We start from the raw sequence: 27,240 nt of genomic DNA, 5'->3' as shown, positions 1-27,240 counted from the left end.
TAGTATGGCCTCGGTATATATTCTTTTTCCACACAGTCCCCATATTTGTCTAAGCATTTGTTCTAACGGTACACAAAGCATTGATTCCAGCATAGAAGAAATAAATGACAAGAACCTGAAGCCAGGACATGACAGCTTGCTGATCTTAACAGTCGGTCGCGAATTGCCTTCCACCCAGGTGCTTCTTCAATGGTCTAAAGAGATGGAAATTACTTGGTGCCAGGACAAGGCTATAGGGCAGTGGTTCCCAAACTTTTTTGAACCACGGCGCCCTAGAGTATCTGCATTGTTTTTAAGGCACCCCTAAGGTAAAAGCTTGTCCACATATTTACATTACATTAACCATAAATAATTTGATTTGGTGCTGGACCACCAACCTGAGGCACCCCTGCAAGTGTCCCAAGGCACCCCAGGGTGCCAGTTTGCGAACCATTGCTATAAGGAGTATGGTCCAGTACCTCCAAATGGTAGTGCTGTGAAAACTCACTCATGCAGTTGGTGGAGTGTGGCCTGGCATTATCATGTAGCAATAACAAGAGATATGGTAAGAACTTACCTTTGTAATCTCTGTTTCTACGAAGTCCATAGGGTCCCCAGGGTTGACCTTGGGGTATAGCTGGATCTTGATCCACGGGCACCACGCAGTTAAAGCTTTCACTGCTCCCAGGATGCACTTGGGTCCGTCCTCCTCTATACCCCGCCCCCGAGCCACAGGCACCTCAGTTGGTAAGCAGCCAAGGCCGGAGGAGGAGACTAAAAAGAGAGACGGAAGACTGGAACACACAAGAAACCATACTCACAGAAATGGGAGACGGAAAACCGGTGACCAGTCACACAGCCCATTTGAAGCCAGGTGCGTCAGGGCGGGCGCCCTGTGGACCCTATGGACTTCGTAGAAACAGAGATAACAAAGGTAAGTTCTTACCATATCTCTTGTTTTCTACTTCAGGGTCCATAGGGGGTCCACAGGGTTTACCTTGGGGATGTCCCAAAGCAGTTCAACTAAGGGCGGGGACGCTCCTGTGCAGAAAGGAGAATCCTGCGCCCAAAGGATGCATCCTGAGAGGCAAAGGTGTCAAACGCATAAAACAACAAAAATGTCTGAATTGAAGACCAAGTGGCCGCCTTACATAGCTGAACAGCAGAGGCACCACGTCTAGCAGCCCAAGAAGGACCCACAGACCGAGTGGAATGAGCCTTAACAGAGGCTGGAACAGGTAAACGTTCCTGTATATAAGCCTCCCTAATAACAGAACAAAGGCAACGGGCTAATGTTTGTTTGTTGGCAGGCCAACCCCTCTTATGAAAACCAAAGAGGACAAACAAGGAATCGGACTTTCTTACAGAAGCAGTCCGATCAACAAACTCTAAGAGCACGGACAACGTCCAATGAAGCCTCACCAGCTGTAAGATCAGGAGATTGAAAAGCTGGTACCACAAGTTCCTGATTGATGTGGAACTTAGAGACTACTTCAGGCAAAAACTCAGGACGAGTACGAAGCACGGCCCTGTCCTGGTGAAAAATTAGGAAGGGGGGACTACATGACAGTACCCCCAACTCGGATACCCTCCTGGCTGAAGCAATCGCCAGGAGAAACACAGTTTTCAGTGTTAACCACTTGAGGTCAACGGACTCAAGAGGCTCAAAGGGAGGTCCCTGCAGGACCCGAAGAACCACCGCCAAGTCCCATGGAGCCACTGGAGGCACAAAGGGAGGTTGAATCTTAAGCACACCCTGGAAAAGGTGTGAACACCAGGTAGGGTAGCAATCCGTCGTTGGAACCAAACAGACAGAGCCTATACTTGAACCTTCAGGGAAACAAGACGTAAGCCCAGGTCAAGACCTGACTGTAGAAATGCCAAAATCCTAGAAACCCTAAACACCTGAGGATCAAAGTTTCTGGACTCACACCACTGAAAGTAAGTGTGCCACACTCTGTGGTAAATCAGTGCAGAGGCAGGCTTGCACGCCCTCAGCATGGTACCGATGACAGAGGTTGAAAAAACCCCCGGGACCTTAAGACGGCTGTCTCTCAGAGCCACGCCGTCAAAGACAGCCGACCCAGATGCGGGTAAAGGCAGGGCCCCTGAGACAGCAGGTCCCGACGCTGAGGCAGAAGGAACGGAGCGTCTACAGACAAGCTTCTGAGATCGGAGTACCAAGGACGTCTGGGCCACGCTGGAGATACCAGCAGAAACGTGCCCCCGTCCTGTTTGATTTTTCTGAGTACCCGAGGTAGCAGGGAGATCGGAGGGAACAGGAACGCTAAGTGAAACGTCCATTTCACCGACAGAGCGTCCACTAGGCTTGCGCCTGCATCTCTTGTCCTTGAGCCGTACACGGGCAACTTGCAGCTGTGACTGGACGCCATCAGGTCCAACTCCGGCAGTCCCCATTTGTCCACGAGAAGTTGAAACACCTCTGGGTGAAGCGACCATTCCCCGGGATGCACGTCGTGACGGCTGAGGAAGTCTGCCTCCCAGTTGAGGACTCCCGGGATGAAGACTGCCGAGATCGGAGACACCTCTGACATCGCAGCTCGACTGCGAGTCCCTCCCTGGTGATTTATGTACGCTACCGTGGTAGCGTTGTCCGATTGCAACTGAACTGCTCTTTCGTGAAGAACGGTGCCTGACGACAGTAGAGCACGGTACACCGCCCGCAGCTCAAGAACGTTTATGGGAAGGGCAGCTTCCTCCGCCGACCAACGGCCCTGAAGAGACAACGAGCCGGTCACTGCCCCCCAACCCCGGAGACTGGATCTGTCGTAAACAGAACCTAGTCCGGGATCCAAAAGAGGCGACCCTGGACGAGATGAGCTGACTGAAACCACCACGCCAGAGACCGGCACACTTCCGGGGACAAAACCAGCATCTGGGATCGGATCCGGTGAGGTAACCCGTTCCACTCCGATAGAATCTGCCTCTGCAGGGGCCTGGAATGGAACTGGGCAAATTCCACCATGTCGAATGCCGACACCATGGACCCCAGGACTCTCATTGCTGAATGGACCGACACTTTGCCACTGCTCAGGCAACTGTGTATCCTCAGTCGTAGGGAGGACACCTTTTCCGGAGTCAAGAAAATCCTTTGTTGACCAGAATCCAGAAGTGCTCCCAGATGGACCATCCGTTGTGATGGGATCAGAGAGGACTTCTTCCAATTTATCAACCACCCGTGTGCTTGAAGACAAGCAATGGTCAGGTGGAGATGTCGAAGAAGCACCTCTGGGGAGCTTGCCAGCAGAAGATCGTCCAGGTACGGCAACAGCCGTATACCCTGACCCCGAAGGTGGGCAGCCATAACTGCCATCACCTTGGTGAACAACCTCGTAGCCGTGGCTATGGGCACATGGAGATCGGTGTCCTGGATATCGAGGGAGACCATGTAATCCCTGGGTTCCATCACCAGAATGATGGAACGTACCGTTTCCATCCTGAACCTGGGAACTCTGAGGTATTTGTTCAGAGACTTCAAATTCAGGATAGGGCAATGAGAACCATTGGGTTTCTGCACCAGAAACAGAGTAGAATAGTACCCCGTCCCGCGCTGAGGCTGCGGAACGGGAACAATGACCCCTGCTTGTAGCAAGGATTCTATAGCTACCTGAATCTGGACAGCTTTGGTCTTGTCCAGAGAAGGACTCGTACAGAAAAACTGGCGGGGCGGCCTGAACCGAAAAGACAGGTCGTACCCCTGAGAGACTACTTCTCGAACCCAGGCATCCGTGGTGGTATTGTGCCAACACTGGGCGAATAGGAGAAGTCGGCCTCCCACTCTGGGGTCCCCCAGAGAGAGGCCCGTCCCATCAGGCAGCAGGTTTATCCTCCTGCTTGGAAGAAGGGCGCAGAGCACTCCATGCCTGCTTCTTGGGCTTGGGTGCAGCCTTGGTCGCCGAATGTCTCGGGAAGGACTGACCCTTGGCCTTACCCTGAACCCGAAAGCAGAGCTCCGAACCTTAGCCCCAAAAGGTAGAGCTCCGAACCTTAGCCGGCACTGAACCCGAAGGAAGGAAGGCCGACTTGGATTTAGCCAAGGTATCCACTATTTTGTCCAAGTCCGGACCAAATAGCAACTCACCATTAAAAAGCAATGCCTCCAGACCCTTTTTAGAGTCCGCATCTGCTCGCCAAGACCGCAGCCACAAGGACCGACGAGCAGACACAGCTGCAGCTGACACCCTAGAGGTCAGCAGGCTAGCATCCAACGAAGCTTCCCCTACATAGAAAGCGGCATCCCTCATTTGTCCAATTAACGCTCTCTGGATCTCCGAAGCATCCTCTGGAAAAGTATCCTCCAAAGCGTTAGCCTAGCTCTCAATGGCCTTAGCCACCCATGAGATGGCCATGGACGGGCGCGCCACCGCCCCTGAAAGGGAGCAAATGGATTTCAAACATATCTCGACCTTCCTGTCTGTGGGATCCTTCAAAGAGGAAATAGACGGTAATGGGAGCGTAGAAATAGACGGTAATGGGAGCGTAGCGCTCTTAATCAAGCGAGTGACGTGGGAATCCACAGCCGGTGGAGTTTCCCACTTCCTGCAATGCGCTTCAGGAAAAGGATAATTCGATGCCAACCTCTTTTGTGGTTGGAATCTCTTACTGGGCAACTGCCAGGCCCCCGCCATATGATCCGTCAACTGGTCAGACAAGGGAAAGACACTCGACGTAACCTTAGCTTTTTTAAAGTTAGGGTACTTAGATTTAGGGGCCGGTGCATCATCCTCTATATGAAGGATAGCGCGCACCGCCCTAACCAATGCCGGCACATTAATGGAAGATTTAGCCTCCATCTCCTGGACCGCGGCGTCAGAGTCAGTGTCTTCATGAACTTCTCCATCATCCGAAGACACATCCGAGTCCGACAGCTGCACTGTTAGAGAACTCACAACCTGACGCTTGGGCGCCTTAGGGGGCAAATCACTCTGCAACATAGACTGAAAAACAGAGGATGAGGCCGCCAGACTCTGCACAGAGCTGGAGAGTACATCCACCCAAGGTGGAGGCGCTGCATGAGGATAACCCTGAAAAGGCACCATCGACTGCTGAGTCACAGGGGAGGACTGGACATACACAGGCACCCCCGCATAAGGACCCACGGTTTGAGACCCGGGGGGAGACTGCAATAAATGCGGAATACCCGGGGAATGGGGGATGTTAGGCTGGGGCAATGCCCTAACAGGCAACGCAGCCGGCACCGCTAAACGGTCCACAATAGATGCCAACACCTGGGAAAACATCGCCCAAGGAGGATCCTGTGAAATAGGGGGCACAGAGGCACCAGCTGGCACCGCCCGCATAGACCATCCTGAGATAGATCCCCCCTATCAACTCCAGCAGCACAGCGCCTGCAGGAAAACAGCACAGGAGCTCTGGAGTGCTCAGTCTCCTCATCAGACATGATACAGAAATGCTCAATGAAAACGTATCACCAGAGGGAATATGGTGAAAACACCTCCGCACTCACAGCATGCAACACAAACAGCCCACAATATGGAACTGTGCAGCACACAACTGTATGTGACCGACCTCGCAAATACTTGATTTATACAAGCGAGGTCCACAGAAAAAAGGCCTTCCCCCACACACCTGTCGGGCCGTATGGAAAAGGAAAGGGATAGGTACAAGCTGACAGTAAGTTAGAAATAAGTCACAGACAGCAGCACTAGCAAAAGTCACATACAATGCAGTAAGGATTTGACTCACCGCACCTTCCGCTACAATCAACCTCCCAGATTCAGTGTCTGGGAGGGCTATAGCGCTGCGTACACTGTCCCTTTGCAGAGGAGAGGTACCCAGGGGGACCGGTCCATGCACCGCCTGGGAGTCTGCGTTACAGCCTTGAAGATGGCCGCCGGAGAGCTCTGAGGAGGAGTGGCCGCATGAATAACAGCTCAGCGACGCCAGCACGTGAGAGAAGGCGCGCTGAGCTGAGGGGAGGAGCCGCTAAACCAGGGAAGGCTGCCTCCCCTGGCTAGTAATTAACCCCAGGGATGCTGGTTCCCCTCCAGCCATTATTCCCTGGTGGTCCAGCGGACGCGCGGGGTATGCCTGCAGAGGGGGGAGGCCGCCGCCGCTACTAGCGCCGCCGGTCTGTCCCCAGAGACCGGCGGCTAGAGATTGCATTTCCCCCGCGTGCAGCGCTGACAGCACTACACGCGGCTTACCTGAATCCCCGTGACCCGGCAGCAGTCAGTGGGAGGTCCCGGAGCCACGCTAGTACTGACTCCGGGGTCCCGCTGCGATCCCCAGATTAGTACTGGCGTCGCAGCGCCAGCGGGGTTGTTGGAGCGGCAGCGTGGACGTCCAGCTGGACAGTCTGATGCTGCCGCTCTGAAGAGTAAAAAAAAATAAAATAATAAAATCTTCTATCTTCAAAAATAAAGCTTAGGGGCTGCTAAAAACAGCCCCACTGCAACAGGGTGACCCGACTCCGGCCGGGCACCAACTAAAACTGAGGTGCCTGTGGCTCGGGGGCGGGGTATAGAGGAGGACGGACCCAAGTGCATCCTGGGAGCAGTGAAAGCTTTAACTGCGTGGTGCCCGTGGATCCAAATCCAGCTATACCCCAAGGTCAACCCTGTGGACCCCGAAGTAGAAATGACGCCTGTTCCAGCAACCCAGGTCGTTTTTGACGAATTGTCCTTCGCAACCAGCTCAATGTGTTGCAATAGCGGACAGCATCCACAGTATGTCCCTTGGTGAGGAAATCAACAAGAAGCACACCCTTGTGGTCCCAACACACAGTCGCCATGACCTCCTTTGCTGATGGAGTGGTTTTTAACTTTTTTGAAGGTGGGGACGATGCGTGTTTCTATATCATAGATGCTTGCCTCATCTCCGGTGTCACATGAACACCCACGTTTCATCGCCTGTAACAATACGCTGCAGGAACTTCCACCTCATGCTACCGTGTCAAGTGCATGAGAGACTTTCCCATCCAATTGGATTTGTGAACTTCTGTGAGTTGCTTTTGTACCCAACGTGAGCATTTTTTTCTGTACTTCAGTTGCTCATGAACGATGTTGTGCACAGTACCCACCAAGATGTTCAGTTTGTTAGCAATATTAATAACTGTAAGGTGTCTGTCCTCCTGAGTCAGACAATCAATGCGGAAAAAATGGTCATCTGTGATGGACGTGGTTGGTCGGCCGGATCGCTGCTCATCTTGAACGTCTGTCGTGCAGTTATAAAAGACAGATCACCAAACCCAAAACTGTTTCCATGACATGACGTTATAACCGTACACTTCAACAAGTTGGAGATGAATTTCAGCTGCCGGTGTGCCCTTTAGACGCAGAAATCTGATCACACTACACACCTCAATGTCTGACTATGTTTCTGCAAGCCCCGCCAGCATACAACTGATGTTGGGACCATATGACTGATATGAAGCGCAGTCTAATGGCTGTGAGGGGAAGCAGTGGTCTACCTGCTATGGCCTTGCGGGAAATTAGAATAAAATAGAGAAAAATACATACGTGAGAGGTCTTGTTACCTTACTTATTGAACCACAGAAAAAAAGGGAGATCCCCTCGAGCACACTGCAGCAATCAATAAAAATACTTGAATCCTACATGCTAGAAATTCAGAGGTATTAGTTACATACATTTGAATAAGCGCCAGGCCAGCGTCAAGGCTCCTCTATACTGGCGTCCCTAACATTAAGGGGTTCACGTCCGAGGAGCAGGGTACCACTTTATTTCTGTGGTTCAGTGTAAACCCCGCCCTTTACAAGCACCTGTGCAATGTCATTAAGCTGATGTGAGCGACCACCATACTTTTTGTTTTTACCTTACTTATTGAACCACCTTCGTATAATAAACATTTATATTAACAGCTGCCACAGAAAATAAGCATCTTCTTGTTGAAATCAAAAAGACAGCTTTATAATAATTTCAGTATCATTTCTTACCATATGTTGCAAATGTTCTCCTTTGCTGTTCGAACATGAAGTCATTAATGTGTGCCGGTTCTGCATATCCTGAAAGCATGTTTCTGGGAGCAGCCATCTGCTGGGTTTTGAAGGGATTGTTGGGTCCAAACTACAGTTATATAATAGGACATAAGTTTAGTTTCTACAAAAAGTATGGTCAAGGAATACTCCGATTATATATGCATTAGACCACTAGCACACATTGATCAAATCTACCAAGCAATACATATTGAAGTAAACATTGGGAGATCTAGCAAAGAGAACTATATAAAATGAGTTTACAGACACAAGAGTGAGATTGCCTGCTGCTGCATCAGTATTGTAAGGACGACTAGGAATTTAAGTAAACGATTTAATGAAAACATTTAAAATAAATGTATAAACATGACAACTTCACATTAGCCGGACCCCCCACCAAAAGCATACTGCACGCATGAGTACGCACATAGGGGCCGAGTCAGAGCCGCTCGCAAGCAGCTCGATGTTACCCCAATGCGCATGCGCCGCCTCCGGGGTGCGCATGTGCGAGACAAGTCCAGCGACTGCAGCTCAGTCGCCAAAGGTTTCGCTACAAGACAGGATGGCTGTCGATGGTGAGTGACAGCTCGCTCCGTTTTGTAGGCGGGGAGGGGGATGGCTGCACAAACGCAGGCGTTCCCTTAGGAACGCGTGGCGTTTGTGAGCGGCCCTACTGACATCACTAGTGATGTCAGTAGTGGACATCCTGCTCTATTAGAGCAGGAAGTCCACTCGGGCTTGCGGAAGCAGAGACCCTACCACAGGGTCTCATCGCAAGCCTGATGGTCGCGATAATCGCGACGGACTCCAGGCCGCTCGCACAGGCTTGAGAAAAAAACAATAACAAAAAAAATGCCCTGATTCAGAGCGAGCGCTTGCCAGCAGCGGTCGGCTCTGAATCAGGCACATAGTGCTATAGTGTTGTGCTTAACTAACCACTCACCTGGCATGGTCAGATAGAAAGTGGCCGCAGCCAGCTATGCTTTCACGGACACCACGCATCCAGTGGCTGTAAAAGGGAAAATCCTTTCTGCACATGTGCAAAGCAGATTTCCTCATCCGGCTCCGGCCCCCTGGCAGTGATGTAGCAATCTGTGAGCGCTAACATCATTGACCAAATCACGACCAACTCTGGGGCAAATGCAACAAATGTATGAGGCAGGGGAACTTAGTCCACCACAGAGAGCACTATCTGGCTGAGATCAGCTGTAGCCACACTCCGCTGCACACTGCACATGGGGGGAGTTACTAACAGGGTGGGTACTTATGGACACTGGTGGGTGAGGGGGCTCTGCCACTGGGGATCTTTAGCAGTAGGTGGTGGGGACAATCCCAATGGGGATCTATTGCCCCTAGGGATCCATTAACACTCGGTGCGGGAGAGGTTCCGGACTATAGACAGACAGTAAATAGTTAGACAATGTCTAGATAGATACCAGATGTTAGACAGTTAATAGTTAGACAAGGATAAAAGTTCAACACAGACAAAAGTTAGACACACTAAAGTTAGACATGTAAGGACCGGACACCAAACAGTTAAGCTTTTCAGCTGCCAGGATGCAACAGTCCCTCCCCCCTAAACCCACCCCTGAGGCAAATCAGTTTGTTAACAAGCCCAAGGCAGGAGGAGATGAGAGAAGGAAGACTGGTACACAGAAGAATCACACTCACACATCAAAGAGACGGGAAACCGGTGACCAGGAAACCCAACCCAGAGAAGCCAGGGTGGGCACCCTGTGGACTTCGAAGAAAGAGTTAAGTTATGGTAAGTTTTACCATAACTCTCATTTTCTTCTTCAGGGTCCATAGGGATGTCCCATAGCAGTATTCAAGGGTGGGGATGCTCCTGAGCCGAGAGGAGTATCCTGCGTTCAAATGAAGCATCCTGAGAGGCAAAGGTATCGAAGAAATAAAACCTAAGAAAAGGTGTGGACAGAAGACCACGTGGCCACCTTACATAGCTGTTCAGCTGAGGCGCCACAGTGGGCTGCCCACGAGGGTCCCACGGAGCGAGTGGAATGAACAGAGATGGTAGCCGGCACAGGAAGGCCAGTCTGTGTGTAAGCCTGTGAGATAGTCATGCGAAGCCATCTGGCCAGAGTCTGTTTGTTAGCTGGCCATCCCTTCTTATGGAATCCATAGAGGACAAATAGGGAATCTGTTTTCCGAAAGGAACTTGTACGGTCCATGTAGATCCTGAGAGTACGGACCACATCCAAGGAGGCCTCACCTGCCGAGAAGTCTGGTGATTGGAAGGCCAGGACTAAGATTTCCTCATTTATATGGAAATGAGAAAGCCTTGGAAAGAAAGTCAGGACGAGATCAAAGATCAGCTCTGTCCTGATGAAAGATCAGAAATGGGGAGCGACAGGAAAGCGCCCCTAAATCTGACCCCCTTCGGGTGGACGCAAGAGCCAGAAGAAAGTCTTCACTCTGAGCCACTTGAGTTCCACAGATTCCAGGGGTTCAGGGCCTGGAGAACCACTGACAAATTCCACGGCGCCACTGGAGGGACGAAGGGAGGTTGAATGCGGAGGACACCCTGAAGGAAGGTGCGAACATTGGAGCAATTCTGCGCTGGAACCAAAATGGACAGAGCAGTGTCATGCACTTTCAGCGAGGCCAGGCTGAGTCCAAGGTCCAATCCTGCTTGAAGGCCAAGACTGTAGAGACCCTAAAAACTTGAGGGTCAAAACTTCTGGTAGGACACCACTGGAAGTATGTTTGCCACACTCTGATAGATCAGGGCAGAGGTTGGCTTACACGCTCCGAGCATAGTCTGGACCACCAAGCTAGGAAATTCTTTTGAACCATAGGAGGGATGTCTCAAGAGCCACGTCGTCAAAGACAGATAGGCCAGGTCCGGATGTAGACATGGACCTTGAGACAACAGGTCCGGATGTTGAGGAAGTAGGAGAGGAGCATCTATGGAGAGACTGTGAAGATCGGCGTAGCAATGTCATCTGGGCCAGGCTGGAGCCACCAGCAGGACAGTGCATCCGTCTTGTTTGAACTTCCGAAGGACTCCAGGAAGAAGGGAGACTGGAGGGAATAGGTACGCCAGATGGAAGGTCCACTTCACTGACAAGGCGTCTACGAAGGCTGCTTCGGCGTCCCGTGTTCTGGACCCGTAAACTGGCAGCTTGCGATTGTGTCGGGAGGCCATGAGGTCCACCTCCGGCAGGCCCCACTTGTCCACTAGGAGTTGAAAGACCTCTGGGTGGAGAGACCATTCCCCAGCATACACGTTGTGAAGGCTGAGGAAGTCCGCTTCCCAGTTGAGAACTCCCAGAATGAACACCGCGGAGATGGCCGGGAGGTGACCTTTGGCCCATGCGAGAATGCGTGACACTTTTGCCATTGCTGACAGACTTAGAGTGCGTCCTTGGTGATTGATGTAGGCCACTGCTGTGGCATTGTCGGATTGACCTTGTACAGGCTTGCCCTGAAGAATGTCCTGAGCCAGAGTGATGGGTCTGTAGATGGCTCTGAGTTCCAATACATTGATTGTCAGGGTCAACTCGACCGATGTCCAACAGCCCTGGAAGGAGTGGTGAGTGGCCACCGCACCCCAGCCCTAGAGGCTTGTGTCCGTTGTAAGGAGTACCTACTCCGGTATCCAAAAGGGGTGACCTTTGGCTATGTTGGATATCTGTAACCACCAGGAGAGGGACAGACGAACCTCTGGAGAGAGAATCATTGTCTGGGATCTGACCCGATGGGGTAGCCCGACCCATCTGGAGAGCATTAGATGTTGCAGAGGCCTGGAATGGAACGGAACGTACGCCACCATGTCGAAGGTGGATACCATGGATCCCAGAATCTGCATTGCTGAGTGAACTGAGACTCGGCGACTGCGGAGTAATCTGCGCACACGTTGTTGAAGTAATAGGGAAAGCTGACCTCCCCTGGCTGATTTTTGACCACCGGGACGCTGGATTCCCGCACCATATGTACCCTGGTGGTCTAGCGAATCACGCGGTCGAGGCCGGTATTCACTCTCAGCACCTCTGGTCTGTCCCCTTAGACCGGAGGTAAGACTGCCCAGCTGCATACTACCGCAAGTGGTAACCCGCCTTACCTGTCCCCTGCATTCGAGTTGCAGTCTGGGGTCCTCCTCGGGGCCGGCTAGCAAGGTCCCCGGGAGCCCTGCCGAAAGTACCAAGCGATGCTATGGAGTTGCGGCGCCCGGACGGGTGATGGAGTGGCAGCATAGACGCCCTAAGGACAGTCTGATGTAGTGCACTCAGTAATAAAGATAAATAAAATTAGAAATCATAAAAATAAAGCTATGGGCTGCATAAAGCAGCCACTGTTAATAAAGGTGATCCGAGCTCCTGCCAGACACCAAGCAAACTGATTTACCTCAGGGGCGGGGTTTAGGGGGGAGTGACCATTGCATCCTGGCAGTTGAAAGCTTAACTGTTTTGTGTCCGGTCCTTATCCACCACCTACACCCCATGGTATCCCTGTGGATCCATATGGACCCTTAAGAAGAAATGTTAATTAAAATTAAAAAAAAAATACTATTTCAAGGTAGTTTTGGAGGAAAAAATTAATCTGTTATATGGTTAAACTGTAACTAATTAGTACATTTTTCAAAAGTTCACGGCTTTCTAGAAGCACTCCCCTTGTGAGAAACATTGTCAGTGGATATACTTTGTAGGACAGAATTTCTATGCCATAATAAAAGTCATCTACTGCACTAGTTTTCAATGCCTTCTCCCAGCATTAATAAAACAATGAAAAAATACCACCCCATGTGTCTCTCCACAGCCTCATGCCACCCCATGTGTCTCTCCACAGCCTCATGCCACCCCGCATCTATTTATTGCCTCAAGTACTGGGAGATCTCTCACAGGTGCCTCAAGTGGATGCGCCGACTCAAAGTACTGACACTGTGGAAGGCAGTGCTGGCTGTGTCTGTGAGGGGGACAGCACTGTATGTCTGTCTAGAACAGCTCTGAAGGGGCGGAGCTCTCGACTGTAGAGATAGAATTTAGCCTGCTCATAGATACACTGCTGGAACTCAAATGTACTGGTGTGGTAATAAAATAAAACAACAGACACAAAATACATCTATGAAGGAAACTTACCTCAGGTGCAAACAATGTGTCATATGTAGGGTTGAATTGTACTTCTTTAACAGACGGGTCAAGGTAAACTCCAACATCAACATTTTCCTGCAAAAGGTAACATATGAAAAAGATATTAGGGCGCCCACTTCTCTGCAGCTAAATCGTGGCTGGCAGCTCTCCTAGGGAGTCCTCCAACACCCTAAGTTCGAGTTTAGAAAATATAGTAAAGGATAGCTCCACAGTGCCTATCCTGGACCCAAGAGATGCATAACAATTTAATTATATATATATATATATATATATAAAAATTATTATACTAGGTAAATAAATAAATCAATCAATAGGTACCAGATGATAGCAACATGGACAATAAGTGAACAACTTAATAGCATGTGTTATCTGCAAGCATAAATACTCTAAAGGCCCCCCATACACAGTGCGATTGCACCATGCGAGGGGACCCGTCGTCCGACATATCGGGCGGTCCGCAAACACATTGCCATCGGGTGGCCGCCCTCCCGATATGCCGGCTCACCCGCATAGCAAACAATGGGATCGCACATTGCATCCCCTGCTCTCTTGGTCCTGCAGACAGATCAGGGGATGCGATGTACGACCCCGCAGGAGCGCGCTCGGCCCGATAGCAGGGCCATAGACGGTGCGATATAGCAGGTAGATCGCACCAGTCGGATCGCCTGCTTTATCGCCCCGTTAAGAATCAGACAGATGGTAAATGAGAATCTCAAGTAAACAATCCACGGTCTCATCCAGAATTGTGTATAAAGGAGCACCAGCTGTATGCTCCGTTCTTATACACTTTGTGCTGTTTCTATAGTATCAGTCTGTTTTGAAGAGACAAAAGTTAAAATGTAACATATGCATATGACAATGTATCACTTCTGCAAGACTGTAATATCCGACTTGGACAAACTTGCAATATATCCTTAGTGGGACTCCAAATTACTTGTGCGATACTGAAAATTCAGCTGCTAATCCACATACAGTACCAACGAGTGCAGGTGGAATGCCGCGTATCCACTACCCAATTAATTAGAGCGAGTGCACGATTACAACATCATAATCGTGCAATCGTTCAGTAATTGGGCACACATCGGAGATGTAAATGTCGGAAACGACCAGCGATGTGCGCTCCCGCTGGTCGTTTCCGACATCAATCATCGCTCAATCATGCTGGACAACCTGACGATAACGTCAGGTTGAGCATGTTAGGGGATGAATGATGTGCCTACACTGAATGACTGATCGTTCAGTGTAGGCACAGCACCAGACTGTGAAACGACTGCACGATTATAATGTCGTAATTGTGCAGTCATTTCTATGTCTGCTAGTGGATGTGCCCCTTAGCATGAATGGCCGACTAATATAGCTCACACCTCTATGGACTGTCTATTATAAAAACATGGACACTGAGGCCGGACTTAATAAGCCCTTCCGTGGCCCACTTAGGTGTCTTAGAAACATCACCAATCTTTCAAGTGGTCTCTCAAAACCCTTCTCACTATTAACTACCCCACCTCCACTTTATTACGCTGCTCAACCTCTACTATGGTCCTTGAAATCCCCTCCGTCTAGATTGTAAGCTATCATAGGCAAAGTCCTCTCCACCTTATATCTCCTCTCACCTTCTGGTCTACCTAAAAAGTAACTGCTATATCTTGATTTTATATTTTGTTAAGGGGGTATCCATTAGGCGATTTGAACAAGCGATTGCACAATAATGACGTAGTTATCGTGCAATCGCTTGTAAATCGCGCATGTTTTGGTCAGAAGCGACCAGCGATACGCATGCCCGCTGGTCGCTTCCGACATCGCCCGTACATGCTGAACAACCTGACAATCTCGTCAGGTTCAGCATGTGCGGGGATGGAGGCATGTGCAAGGACTGAACGAGTGAACGTTCAGTCTAGGCACATCACTAGATATACAAACGAGAGCACGACTGGAATGTCGTAATCGTGCTCTCGTTTGTATATCTATTAGTGGCTACCCGCATGTTTAATTTCTACTTTTACAATTTGACCTTGTACTCCCAGGTTTTGCTATTGTGCTTATTTCTTATTATGTTAATTCGTATACATATGATTTGCATAATGACTTTCCGGCATTGAGAAATTTGTTGCATCGTATAAGCATTTTTGAGGTGTATTCCAAAAATAAATGAAGGAAATGAAATGGAGAATGCTTTAGTGTGGATGACTATCTTCCACAAATGAGTGATTACAACTGAAAAGGCAGCCACTTCAGAGCAATCCTTAATTGCACTAAATGAGGGAGTATGTATTTGTTGTGCAAGCTCAGCAGTTTCCATACAAAGCTATCTTTATCATAAGCTCTACAATGTGATATCACTGCCTAAAAGGATTGTGTTCAATATAAACGTTGATCTAGCATCACTTGTCCACACTACTACTCTGAACATACTTTCCACCTATAATTGCAAAGTACTACAATGTGATCAAATACGGCCCCTCTCGTATGCTAATTTATTCATCAATTTTAGAATCAATATATTTTGGCAGAACAAATATTTTCTAACACTTTTTAATGTTTATGACGTGGACTGGAGAGAAAATGAATCTACTTCTGCGGATACACTCAAACTTTATAAAACACTATTTATATTTACTTTCATCTTCTAGGATATTGCCGGTTCATTTTTATTTTTAAATTAATAGTGCATAGCATTCCCGCTAGGCTGTTTTAGCGGGGCAACGCGCCCTGCCCGATTCTAAAGTGCTAAATTACATCCTGCACTTATGGATGCGCCCTGCTGGTCTGCTGACCTCATGCTGAGGTCAGCAGACCGCTTCCCAGTCAACTTGCTCCCTTCACCTGCCAGTGAATCAGATTACGCTCTGTCAACAGTCCGTCCAATCAATGCACGGCAGATGGAAAGAGATGCCAGCGTGCAATCTAATTCTCTGGCAGGTTGTCATAAAAGCCATGGATCGGAATTTAGCAATCAGGCATTGAGCTTGATGTTCGGTGCCTTAGCCCCCTCTGTGCTGCTGCTATATGCGCTGGTGTAGCTCTCCTTGCGGAAGCCACTCACAGTAGATGCTAACAGCTCCGATTACAATTGCAACAGCACCAGGTATGCGTTCTACATGTCTTACCTTCAGCACGGCTAGTGTGCCTCTGCAGCAGCCCATGTTTTCAGGATTTAGTCATGTGCAGGTGACTTACTCTGCATGATAAAACCTGAAAACATGTGCTGTTGGGGAAGGGAGCAGAGGGGTGAGGGGGGCAGGTGTGGAAACAGCTACTGCAGGCTATTAGGGGACAAGGTCTCTGTGCATGGTACTAGCCAACATGTATACACGTTAGCTCTAAATTACAACCACACAACTATAGCATACCTCCCAAGTCCCGCTTCCCAAACGCAGACCATAGTGTCCCAAATATCACGTGACAGCCAGAACGTGACAACTCCCTGGCGGTCACGTGCAAACATTAATGATAGTCTTGTGAGAACATGTAATCGAGCCCTTAACTAGCATTTGGGCCTACCAGCCCAACCCAATGTGCCTTCCTCGGGCTGTCACGTGACCAGGAATTATTTTTATGTCATGTGACAGGGACTATGGGCATAATGAGACAGGTGGTGTTCTCCTTTGTGTTTGCACACGTGACCGCCAGGGAGTTGTCATGTGATAGTTCCTGAAATCCATTGATAGGACCCAACTATCACCATGGCTGTAGTCGTAAAACAGAGTGTGTCGGATTGGAGGATCTACGCAATACACTATATGTATATTCTACCTATGATAATACTGAATAAGTAATGTAATAAGGTCGACCGGTACAAATGGTCGGCATGAAAATGGTCAACAAAAATGGTCGACACCTGATTTTTAATTTTTTGGGGGGTTAGGTTTAGGGTTAAACACTTACCCCAACGGTTAGGATTAGGCACCAGGAGGGAGGATTAGGCACCAGGAGGGAGGGTTAGGGTGAAGATTAGGGGGAAAAAAAATACTTGTGTCGACCATTTGTACCTGTCGACCTTTGGTACCAGTCGACCAACTGACTGTCTAACATCTGGTGTCTATCTAGAAACTGTCGACCTTTTTATTGTATCTGTTAATCCACACCACTCACGAGAGTATGTTTGATGTAGCATGTCCTCCCTGTGGGACCTCCCCAAGGACAAGTAGTTGATCTATTTTTTTGGAATTCCTTTTTTATAGCAAGGAAAACAAATTGCCCTGAAAATATCCAGTGTATGTATTTGCTCTTCTTTATCGTGTTGGTTAAGGGCAGAGATAAATATAAGGTATCCTTAATAAAATTGAAAATTAAAGCTTTTTAGAGCTAACTGAAACAAACACAGTAGCTAATTGAATTTTTTTTACTGTTATTTTACCAATCCAGGTTCCCTTAGACCCAATGGCTCTCATTCCAGTAGGAGTACAGCTACATTTAAAAAGTGTGGCCAACTACATATATTTGCTCATTGAGCTATATATATGGTGGTGGAATTAGTGCCTGCGCTTCCTATCTTCCACTAGACTGTGGATCCCTGCTGCCAACCCCCCCCCCCCCCCCCCCCATCCTTGAATAGGCTGAGATTAGGGAACTTGGTTCTGGGATACTAAATAGTGCAACTTCTAATGAAAAATGGCATACATATAAGTCATAACTTTATTAACATCCATATAAAACGTAGGAACACTGTAGTGCGGTGCATATGATATAATTGTGATTACATTGATCACAAATGCAACTTTGTATCACCAGAATAAAATGTTCCGAAACATGTATCAAAATCAAGGCAACAAAGAAATAGTTGTGTACTTTTTTGAGTGTATAACTATATGAATTTGCAAGTTGTAATTGTAGTTGATACTTATGTTGCCATTGTTCGTTCTGGTGAGAAAAAAGTCCTGTATCTCCTTGAGAGGTGTGTAATATTAATAAATTCTGTGGTTAGCAGTCCTTAAATTGCAATAGTGTACTTGCTCGAACTCCTATTGCATATGGGATGCCGTAGCACAGTGATTTTCAACCATTTTTAACTCGTGGCACACCGAACAAGATTTTAAAATTGCAATGGCACACAGTCAGTCCTCCACAGGGAAGACAAAAGAAAACAAAAACACACATTGTCCCAGATGAGACGAAAAAACAAATATATACTCACACATTGGCTCCCACAGAAAACAAAACACACACATTGCTCCCTCAACAAAAATAAACACAATGACCCCCACAGTAATAAAAAATTGTTCCCCATTTGTAATTGTCCCCCACAGTAATTACTCACATTGCCCCCACAGTAATAAAACATATGCACTGTCCCCCACAGTAATTACTATGGAGGACTATGTGTGTAATTACACACATTGGCCCCCGCAGTAATAAACTAAATAAAAATACACTGGCCCCTTACTTTGAAGGAGCTCAGTTTTCCCCTCCCTCCCTCAGCAGTGGGAGTTTATACAGAGGGAGTGCCAGTGAGCCTGTCTTTCTCTGTTACGGAGCAGTAAGGACTCAGAGCAAGGAGCAGCACTGGGCGGGTGGAAGGCAACGTGACATGCGTGACTTACGAGTCATAGGTTATGGGTCGGGTCGCGTCTGGGCCACCCGGAAAATCCCAGCGCTGCCCAAGTCAGATATTGCAGTGATGATCGCAGGACACTTGGGAACAGCGGTTGTTCAGCTGTTCCTGAGGACCTCGGCTTAAATACATAAAGTATGCTATGGTTGTCAGTAGTGTCCCGATGAAAAAGACTTACCGGTAAGTCTTGAGTCCTAATATACGCCACGCTGTGAATCTCCCAGGTCTCTTCTGCCTTTGTCTTGACATCCCTCCCGGTGTAAGGTTCCCCAGAAAACTGGTCCAGTTTAGTGTTGGCGACTATGAGAGTCTAGTGGGTCAACAGCAATATTTTTTGCCAATAAAGCCCATGATTGTCCCTGCTCTGTAATATCCCAGGTATCATGGGTCCAGTTGCAGGAAGCTAGCGTTCCCACTAGGTTGTTTTAGCGGGCGCCGCACCCTGCCCGAATTTTAAAATGGCATAATACATGGCCTGCCCTTTTTGGCGCAATCCACTAAAACATGGAGGTTGCCGCCCCCCACGGGCCGCTGTGTTCTGCAGGTGGGAAAAACAGCAGTGCAGCGATCACAGCCGGTGAATAGATGCCGGACACATGCACCAGGTATCTATTCACAGAGACAGGAGAGCTTGGGGGCAGCCCTGCATGATTTGTAAGTGCCGGGCATGCCTCCAAGAGTGATGAAAAGGGGACATGACTTATAGACATGTAGCATTGCCGCTAGGCTGTTTCAGCGGACTGCCGCGTCCTGCCATATTTCTAAAGGGCAGAAAGCAGCCTGTGCTCCGGCGCAGCGCCCCGCTGAAACAGCCTGCGGGTGCTGTCCCCTCCTGCGGGCCGCAGTGTCCCGCGGGTGGGGAAAACGGCACATACATCCGGCATCCATTTACAGTGACCATAAAGTAAAATGAAAATTTTAAATAATTCATGGATAGCTTACAATCAGGATTGGCTGGTTTAAACCAAATAATATTTTTTTTTTATTACGCTGTTACTACAGGCACGGCGCCATGACCTTTTAAAAAAAACAAGTCTATTAGCCCTATTATAAGGGAATCTCCCTGGTATTATTCCATAGTCTTGTTGCTTGTGGTCTTCATTTCAGTGAGCTGGGTGAACCAAATCAGAGGGGTACTAAATCTGCCTAGCATCAGCTAAGACTCCACAAACTCCTCCCCTACAAATTCTATGGGATAGGAGAAAACAACAGCGAACATTCTGAATCTTAAAGGGTAAACAACTCAACACATTAAAGAGGCAATACACAGAGAAGCACCTCATGGTTTAATCTCCTTCATGTTTATTTCATTTCAAAACTTTCAGTTCTACTGAGATGAGTGGAAGGAAGACAGACTTATGCCGGTTACACACTAGACGATATGTTGTCCGATCCAGCCGGATCAGACGACATGTCGTCAACATCGTCTAGTGTAGGGGTGGGCAATTAGCGGCCCCCCAGCTGTTGTAGTACTACACATCCCTGCATAAGCTGGCATAGATTTGCTATTTGGCCATGCTAAAACTGTTGCAAGGCATGCTGGGATGTGTAGTTCAGCAACAGCTGGAGGGCCGCTTATTGCCCACTGTTCCCGCGCATCACCAGCGACATCACCCATCGTAACTGCATGCAGGTCCGACGGGCGACATTGTTAGCTGGGCCATGCTGCCGAATGCGGTATGGCCTCCGCTCTCGTGCCATTACTCCCAGCATCGGCAAGTGTGTACGCGGTTGCCGACGCCGGCACCCCAGTCGGTACAAACTAGACAAAGAGTTAGCTTCAGACACATCCCCTGGGCTCGATTCAATACAACGTGAATTGAATAACGCCGTGAGGGAACTCCCCGCGCTATTCAATTCAGTGCGCTGTTAACCCCGACTAAGGATTTCTTCTCGCATCCTCCTGGGGTGCGAGCAGAAATCCGACAAAACTCCTGGCGCAATGCTGTTTTCTGCCCTTACCACCGCAGAAAGCATGGCGCCGGGCAGTTTAGTCAGAGAATGCCTGTTATCGCAACTAACCACCATGTTTAAGGTGCGAGAACCGCATTCTCCGACAATACAGCGCACTGAATTGAATAGCTCCGGAAGCTCCCTCCCGGACTATTCAATTTGCGTTGAATTGAATCGAGCCCCCTGATTGAAAAACAGTAATTATCTGGTTCATCCAGGGATTGATCACCCAGGCGCTGGCCAGAATAGGATGCAGCGAGACTCCTGACAAAGTGAATAAAGATTTAAGTACAGCCTCATTAGTTTTATCCATAGGATCATTTGGAGTTACAGACGGTGTTGTGGGAATAACAGTATTCCTGACTAACCTAGCAATAGGAGCATCCAGGAAATTGAGCACAGGGTATCATATTATTTTCCTGAAAGTGACGTAATTCACCTATGGCCTCAAACATAGACCTGGCTCAATCAGGCATCACGACTGTTCAGCCGAACCTCCCAGTGATCAAACCCCCTGTGAACAACCCATACCTTTTGGCAATTTTTTTCTCTCATTTTATACAAGTATAAACAAACAGTAATCCCTGTTTTTTAGAACCCTTGTCTGGCTTATCCATACTCAGAAAGAAAGACAAGACAAGTCTATTCAATACAGATAGCTACCTAATTACCATGAAAAAAGTGTAGCACTGATTGAATAGCAAAAACCAAGGAGAGGCTACTTAAGACTGGGCCTGACTGAGCGCTCGAAAGCGGGTCGATGGAGCCCTAGTGCGCATGAGCACGACGGAGGTAGCTCCGTCGTGCACATGCGCGAGACCCACATAGTGACGGCGAAGCCGTCGCTATGGGTCTTGCACCAAAGGGGGCGTGCTGTCGATGGTGAGTGACTGTCGATGGTTCCCATGGGAACACCTACCGTCTGGGGCCGGCCCCACTGACATCACTAGTGATGTCAGTGGGTGTGCTTTTGGCTCTGATAGAGGCAAAAGCACTCCTGGGCTTGCGGCAGCGAGACCCTACCGCAGAGTCTCGTCGCAAGCCCGATGGTCGCGATGGTCAAGACCATCGTGACCATCTTTTTGGCCGCTCGCATAAGCTGTGGGTGGTCACCCATAGCTATGTGAGCGGCCAGGAGGCCGCTCCAATTTTAGCGTCCGGCTCTGAATCAGGCCCTCTATTCACCCATATGTTAATGCAAAACTCCATGGCTCTTAAAAGTCCAAATTCTTTGCAAAAACCAAAAGGTAAAACAAATCTTATATACCCCTGTATATTACTGCCTAGATTCCTGAGAGAGAGCATTAAAAGGTGCTTAAATAAACTAAAAGCCCAGAAAACACCAAGTTAATATACAAAAGTAATAATCCTAGTTAACTGCTTATCTTGTTAGCATCCATCCTCCAGAATCTGCTGTGAGCTCTTCCACACAGAACTTCAGTCGCTCTTATCAGATTGTTGCATGGCTTTGCAGCCGCGTGAGCTGCTGAAAATAAAATAGCTGGGGGAGGCGTGGCACCTTGTTCACTCAGGATACCTGATTAATCATAGCCACCAGCGTTCCCCGAAGACTGCCCGCGACCTGGAATGATGACGTCACCAGCTGTGTGACCACACATGTAGCGGCGCTGCAACCCATCAAGCTTCTCTCTCACCAAAGCCGGCAGCATGTTGCTGCTCTGTAATCCCTCTGGCAATCCATCAAGGAAACCGTCGGGGACTGAAAGCGGCGTGGTGCTGTAGAAGCCCCGGGGAGGTGTGACACATGCCAGCTCTACAGTGCATTGTGAGTAATAACAAACCCGGCCAATCTGCTAAAAAGCAGTGTGCCGGGAAGCAGTACATAATGGCAATAAGATCTTTACACATTCTGTAACAAGCTTCCCTTCTCTTTGCCAGCGGCTCCCTCAGACGTGGGTCTGGCATGGAGACAAATCCAGGGACTATGTAGTTTGGTGACTCTCTCAGGAGCAGTCTTTAGAGTGGGATACAGGTTCACACAGACCTCTAATCTATAGAACTCCCACTCGGTTAGCGTCTGGAAACAGGCAACACGCACTCAAACCAAACATCAAAATAAAAGAAATAAAACCTAACTAAAAGCTAGGACCTAGCCAGTGCCTTAGTCCAAGGCACTAAAAGCAAGACTGAGCTTAGGATAGAAGGGTAGGGGTTATATAGGGGGTGGGAGCCAGTTTTCAATTAGCTAGTGTCCGACTCCACCACTTGCATCCCCCAGATGGAAAAAGGAAATAAAATCGCATAGCTTTATAAATACAGTACCACAGTGAAATATGCAAAAAGGGTACTAAGTGGCATAAAGTTTCCAAAATCTAGCCCATTCAAGACTATCAACAAAGTAGGTAGTGCCCCATGGTAGTGCACACTCACTCAGTCTGGAAACCATGCAGTTATCTCAGAGAGATACACCAACCTGAACAAATATCTTGTGTGTGAGAGGGTAAGAATGGGCAGTGCTGAATTGGAGTTAAAGCAACAAGAAAACCCTTCTGGTGGCACAGAAAGCTTTTCTGACAAACCCTGATGGCTTTCTACAGCAGCCCTGGGGGCTCTCAGAAAGCATGGCATAGGGAAGGGTGGGAGAGTATGGTATATGTGAGAGGCTGGCGTCTACCAATAATAAAATGTGCACAAACAGAAGTGCAACCCTGTCATAACTGAAGCCAAGGATGACATGCAAGTACAATTTACTTAATTTCATAATTTTGATCAATTTCAATAAATCTTTTGGCATAGGGGTGCCGTGAAATATATGCTGAAACTCTAGTGCGCCGTGATTCATTAAAGTTTGGGAACCACTGCCTTATGTTAATTTTAAAATGGTGACAAGGAGGATATACAAAAGCATAGCTCTCTGCAGCTCAACATTACTATTTTTTACAAATCTATAATGGTAGCATACATTCCATAAGATTTCAAATCCATCAAATGTCATGTTTACAATAGATGTACTGCAAAGCAATGAATTATCAGCCTCCACAAATTGGAAAGCTGTTAACTGCGTAGCGTGGGAGACCGGCTTTTAACTTAGCAGCATGTTGCTAAGGTGACAAATTAAAATTCCACTGTTCCATCAAAAAGAACATTTTCCAATAGCAAGTTACAGAAACACTTATCCAAATGATAAATAAAAAAAATCTTACTAGCAGTAAACCAGACTGGCTGCAAACATTCAGTAAGAACAGATAGTTTTGCAGAGAATAGGTTTTAAACATTTAGGCCCATATTTCTGCATATACATCTTATACGCATTTTGACATTCCCATGTAATCACCTGCTAGTACAAAAAAAAAAATTCCCCCATGTTTTGGTTGAAAGTAATGTTTGTCTGTTTCTTTTTTTCTTCATTTCTTTCAAGAGGATAGAATAAAAATCTAGAAACACATCCAGTAAATAACAGTTATGGCCTGGTTATCCATAAGACTTGTACAGTTACATAGCAGTTGGGAGCATGCCCCACTTTTATTTTATGAGAGTACAGCAATTTCGCCTTATCATAACAATCTACTCCATGTCACAACAGTCCCCTGCATCTCACCACAGTCCCGTTTCTAACTACTGCCCCCTGCATTTATCCACAGCCCCTTCTATCTCACCAGAGTCACCACAACCCCACTGCTGCTGCCCTGCAGCTGGCTGGGGGCACAGCCACTGGGATGTGCTGGGAAGGGCAGAAAGATCATGGATGAGAGATTTGTATTCCAGCTACCGTAAGCATTATCAGCAGCATGTCCCTGGGGGTGGGGTACCTGTGCATATTACCGCAGCCTCCATGCGCACCCCTTCCCAGCTCCCAAACAGGACGATGAGCAATACCTCTTTGCACAATGTACTCTGTATTTCCTGGGCTTCCTGTCGATCTTACTCGCTGTGGTGCCCGTGTCCGAAAACAGCACCGACTTCCATGGGAGGTGCCACCTGTTCACAGAGGGTATGCGGCTGAGGGGGAACATCACGCTGGAGAGGGAGAACTTCATGGAGGAGTGGTGGCTGGAATCCGCCTGCAGGTTCAGCGTAGGAATGGACATCAGAATCCGATGGTTACTAACCATTGATGGTTTTGTTCTGATGGTAGTGTTTTTACCATTTGATGGTGGCACCATCAAATGGGAATCATTAGATGGTGTTCCAATGGTTGTTTGTTTCTTATTAAATTCCTGATGGCTATGCCTCTCCTGGCTACTGTGTCTGCATCAGGGCATCTTCATGGGTTCGCTGGAGGCTGTCCCTCACTCTGTTTGCCTCAGACGTGACCCTGCTCAGTCCCCGACTCCCTCCGCTCTCTAGGCTGCTGCTAAGCAACAGGGCACATTGTTATCTCTGATTGGCTCAGTTTCAGATGCTCTCTTGCAGTTTCAGCGCCTTGGCCAGCTCCTACAGAGCAGCTTGGTGAAAGATTTTTTTTCTGACTTGTTTCATTAAAATCGTGACTGCTCGGCTCCCTTTTGTCACAGATGAATGGTTCATAAACCTAAACCTTCCTCGACCAATGCTGTATAGAATAATGAAAACCCCATCAAAAACCATCCAGTGGCAAGGGATTACCCTGAGCGAACAAGCAGCCCCCTAAAAACCAAGGACATATATATTGTGTGTTTCTTAGGATGGATTTAATATTAGAGCTGGGGCATCCAAAAAAAGTTGCAGATAAGATCTATTGCACATAATAGAAATAAGGATATATACACATATATTTTTAAAGTGTTATGTTTATTAATGAGGATGTTGTATATATAACTTATCTGAATACTGTATGCACTTTACATATATGCGCTGTTTTTATGGGGTTGTTCCTATTGATTTCTATAATGGTTTTCCATCTTTTTATTCACTATTTAAATGAGGATTATGGACAAAGCAACAGACAGAAGCAATATACTTCAAGTGAAGGCCGGAACCATCTATTTGCACAAAATACTCTACAAGTAATCAGAAGATGCTGGCCAGTGCAGATTGAGACAGCTCACTACAATTCAGGGCTCCATCGCTGAAGCCTCGGACCACGTGCGATCTATGGTACACGCTACTTCCGGTCAAATCAAGCCGGCTTGAAGTTTCTTCCGGATTTGCGATCCATGTGCGCTCCACTGTTGAGTAAACATCGGGAAACAAAAAATGTATGCATTAGTAGGGCCACTATCTTGGGACAGTCATATAACAGGATCTTCCGTTTTTTTTTGGCACCATATTGTCCAATCAATTATACAATTGATACATGGACTGAGATTTTTCCTTTTTCTTTTTGAACTATATGGACTTTCCAAACATTTTCTAGCACCAAAATTGGTGCATGTTTATGGCAAAGTCAACTGTTTTTTAGTGTTTTACTTTTTTTTAGTTTATTTATTGTATTTTATGTGTCCAGCCCAAACCAACTTGAGCTATAGTCACATTTTCATTATTTATTTTCACTCGCTCGTATTATATTCACAAAGAATTGCTTCAAGTCACAGAATTCTTCACAGAAACTTTTGAGATCACCACTTGGAATATTACAGTATTACACTACCTTACACCAAGGGGGGAATTCAATTGTTTCAGTTAGGGCGTCTTATTTTTGTGCCCTGTATTCTATACCATCATCACGGCTAATCATTACGCTGGTTAGGTCGTGATTCAATAGTTTGTTGTTACTTTTCTGTGGGCGTGTAGAATTGGTGGGCGGCGATGTTCACTTCTTCTCGTCCACACTGTTCTTCTCTGCGCAGTGCGCGCTGCTGTGTTCCCGCTCTCCCTCCATCCATGCCCACCCGCCAGCGAAACTTACCCATTGGTGTCCTGGGCACGCTCACCGATAACTGTCAGCGGCGCCGGCTAATCCACCAGCTGCCCGTGACAGCGATGTGTTTATCTGCAAGGACCCTCACTCCGGACCATAGATACAGTGTGGACTGCGCAGCTTCCCTCTATGCATAGCATCGGACAACGATCCATAGATACCAGGGACTGCTGCTGTACATTTGTCTCTGCACATATTCTAGCGCTGCCGCATGCCAATGCTGCCCGGGTGAGGGGAAGACTTTAGCTGCCCCTCCAGTAACTTGCTAAAGTGAGTGTCATCCATTCATTGCTTATGCTGCAGGAGCTCTGAGAAATCATGGGAACAATACTGGGGCACTGCATAGGGGGGACCACTACCTGGGGAAATGTATAAGGGGCACTGCATAGGGGGAAGACTGGGGGCACTCTATAAGGGGCACTGCATAGGGAGGATCTCTAAGGGGGGCACTGTATAAGGGGGCATTGCATAAGGGGTACTGTATATGGGGGCACTGCATAGGGGGACCACTACCAGGGGCACAGGTCGGGATCCAGTCACCAGTGTCCCGACCACCGGCATCCTGAAGGTATCGGGGTGTTATGGGGAGGTTAGGGTTAGGCACCGGGGAGGGAGGGTTAGGATAGGGGTTAGGGTTACACTTACCTTGATTCCTTAAGGGTGCAGAGATGCTGCTGTCGGTATTCTGACCAGCGTCATCCCGACAGCCAGGATCTCATACCCAACCCATCGGCTACATTCTGATCACCTTCCCACTCCCCACCCAGCTTATTTTTTCCCTGTACTTTGTCCCTACAAAAAGTCATTCTATTGAAATATTTTATTAAATCAATTATATTCACCCTTAAAAATAGCATAGCAGTTAATTATTAAT

The 27,240-nt window shown here is 47.9% G+C and overlaps 1 protein-coding gene across 1 annotated transcript in view; it reads right to left on the bottom strand.

Moving 5' to 3' along the window:
• CDC40 (cell division cycle 40) overlaps positions 1-27,240 on the bottom strand; it is an 85,095-nt gene that overhangs the window by 39,038 nt on the left and 18,817 nt on the right. The window contains exons 2-3 of the mRNA XM_088460413.1: positions 13,051-13,137; positions 7,916-8,045 (exon numbers count right to left, since the gene is read on the bottom strand). Of these exons, the coding sequence (XP_088316539.1) occupies positions 7,916-8,045; positions 13,051-13,137 (217 nt within the window). The remainder of the gene's footprint in view (positions 1-7,915; positions 8,046-13,050; positions 13,138-27,240) is intronic.

The sequence above is a fragment of the Taudactylus pleione genome, unplaced genomic scaffold (genome assembly GCF_031769625.1).
Source record: "Taudactylus pleione unplaced genomic scaffold, aTauple2 ptg000046l, whole genome shotgun sequence".
Classification (NCBI taxonomy): domain Eukaryota; kingdom Metazoa; phylum Chordata; class Amphibia; order Anura; family Myobatrachidae; genus Taudactylus; species Taudactylus pleione.
This window is presented reverse-complemented; position numbering and strand designations above follow the sequence as displayed.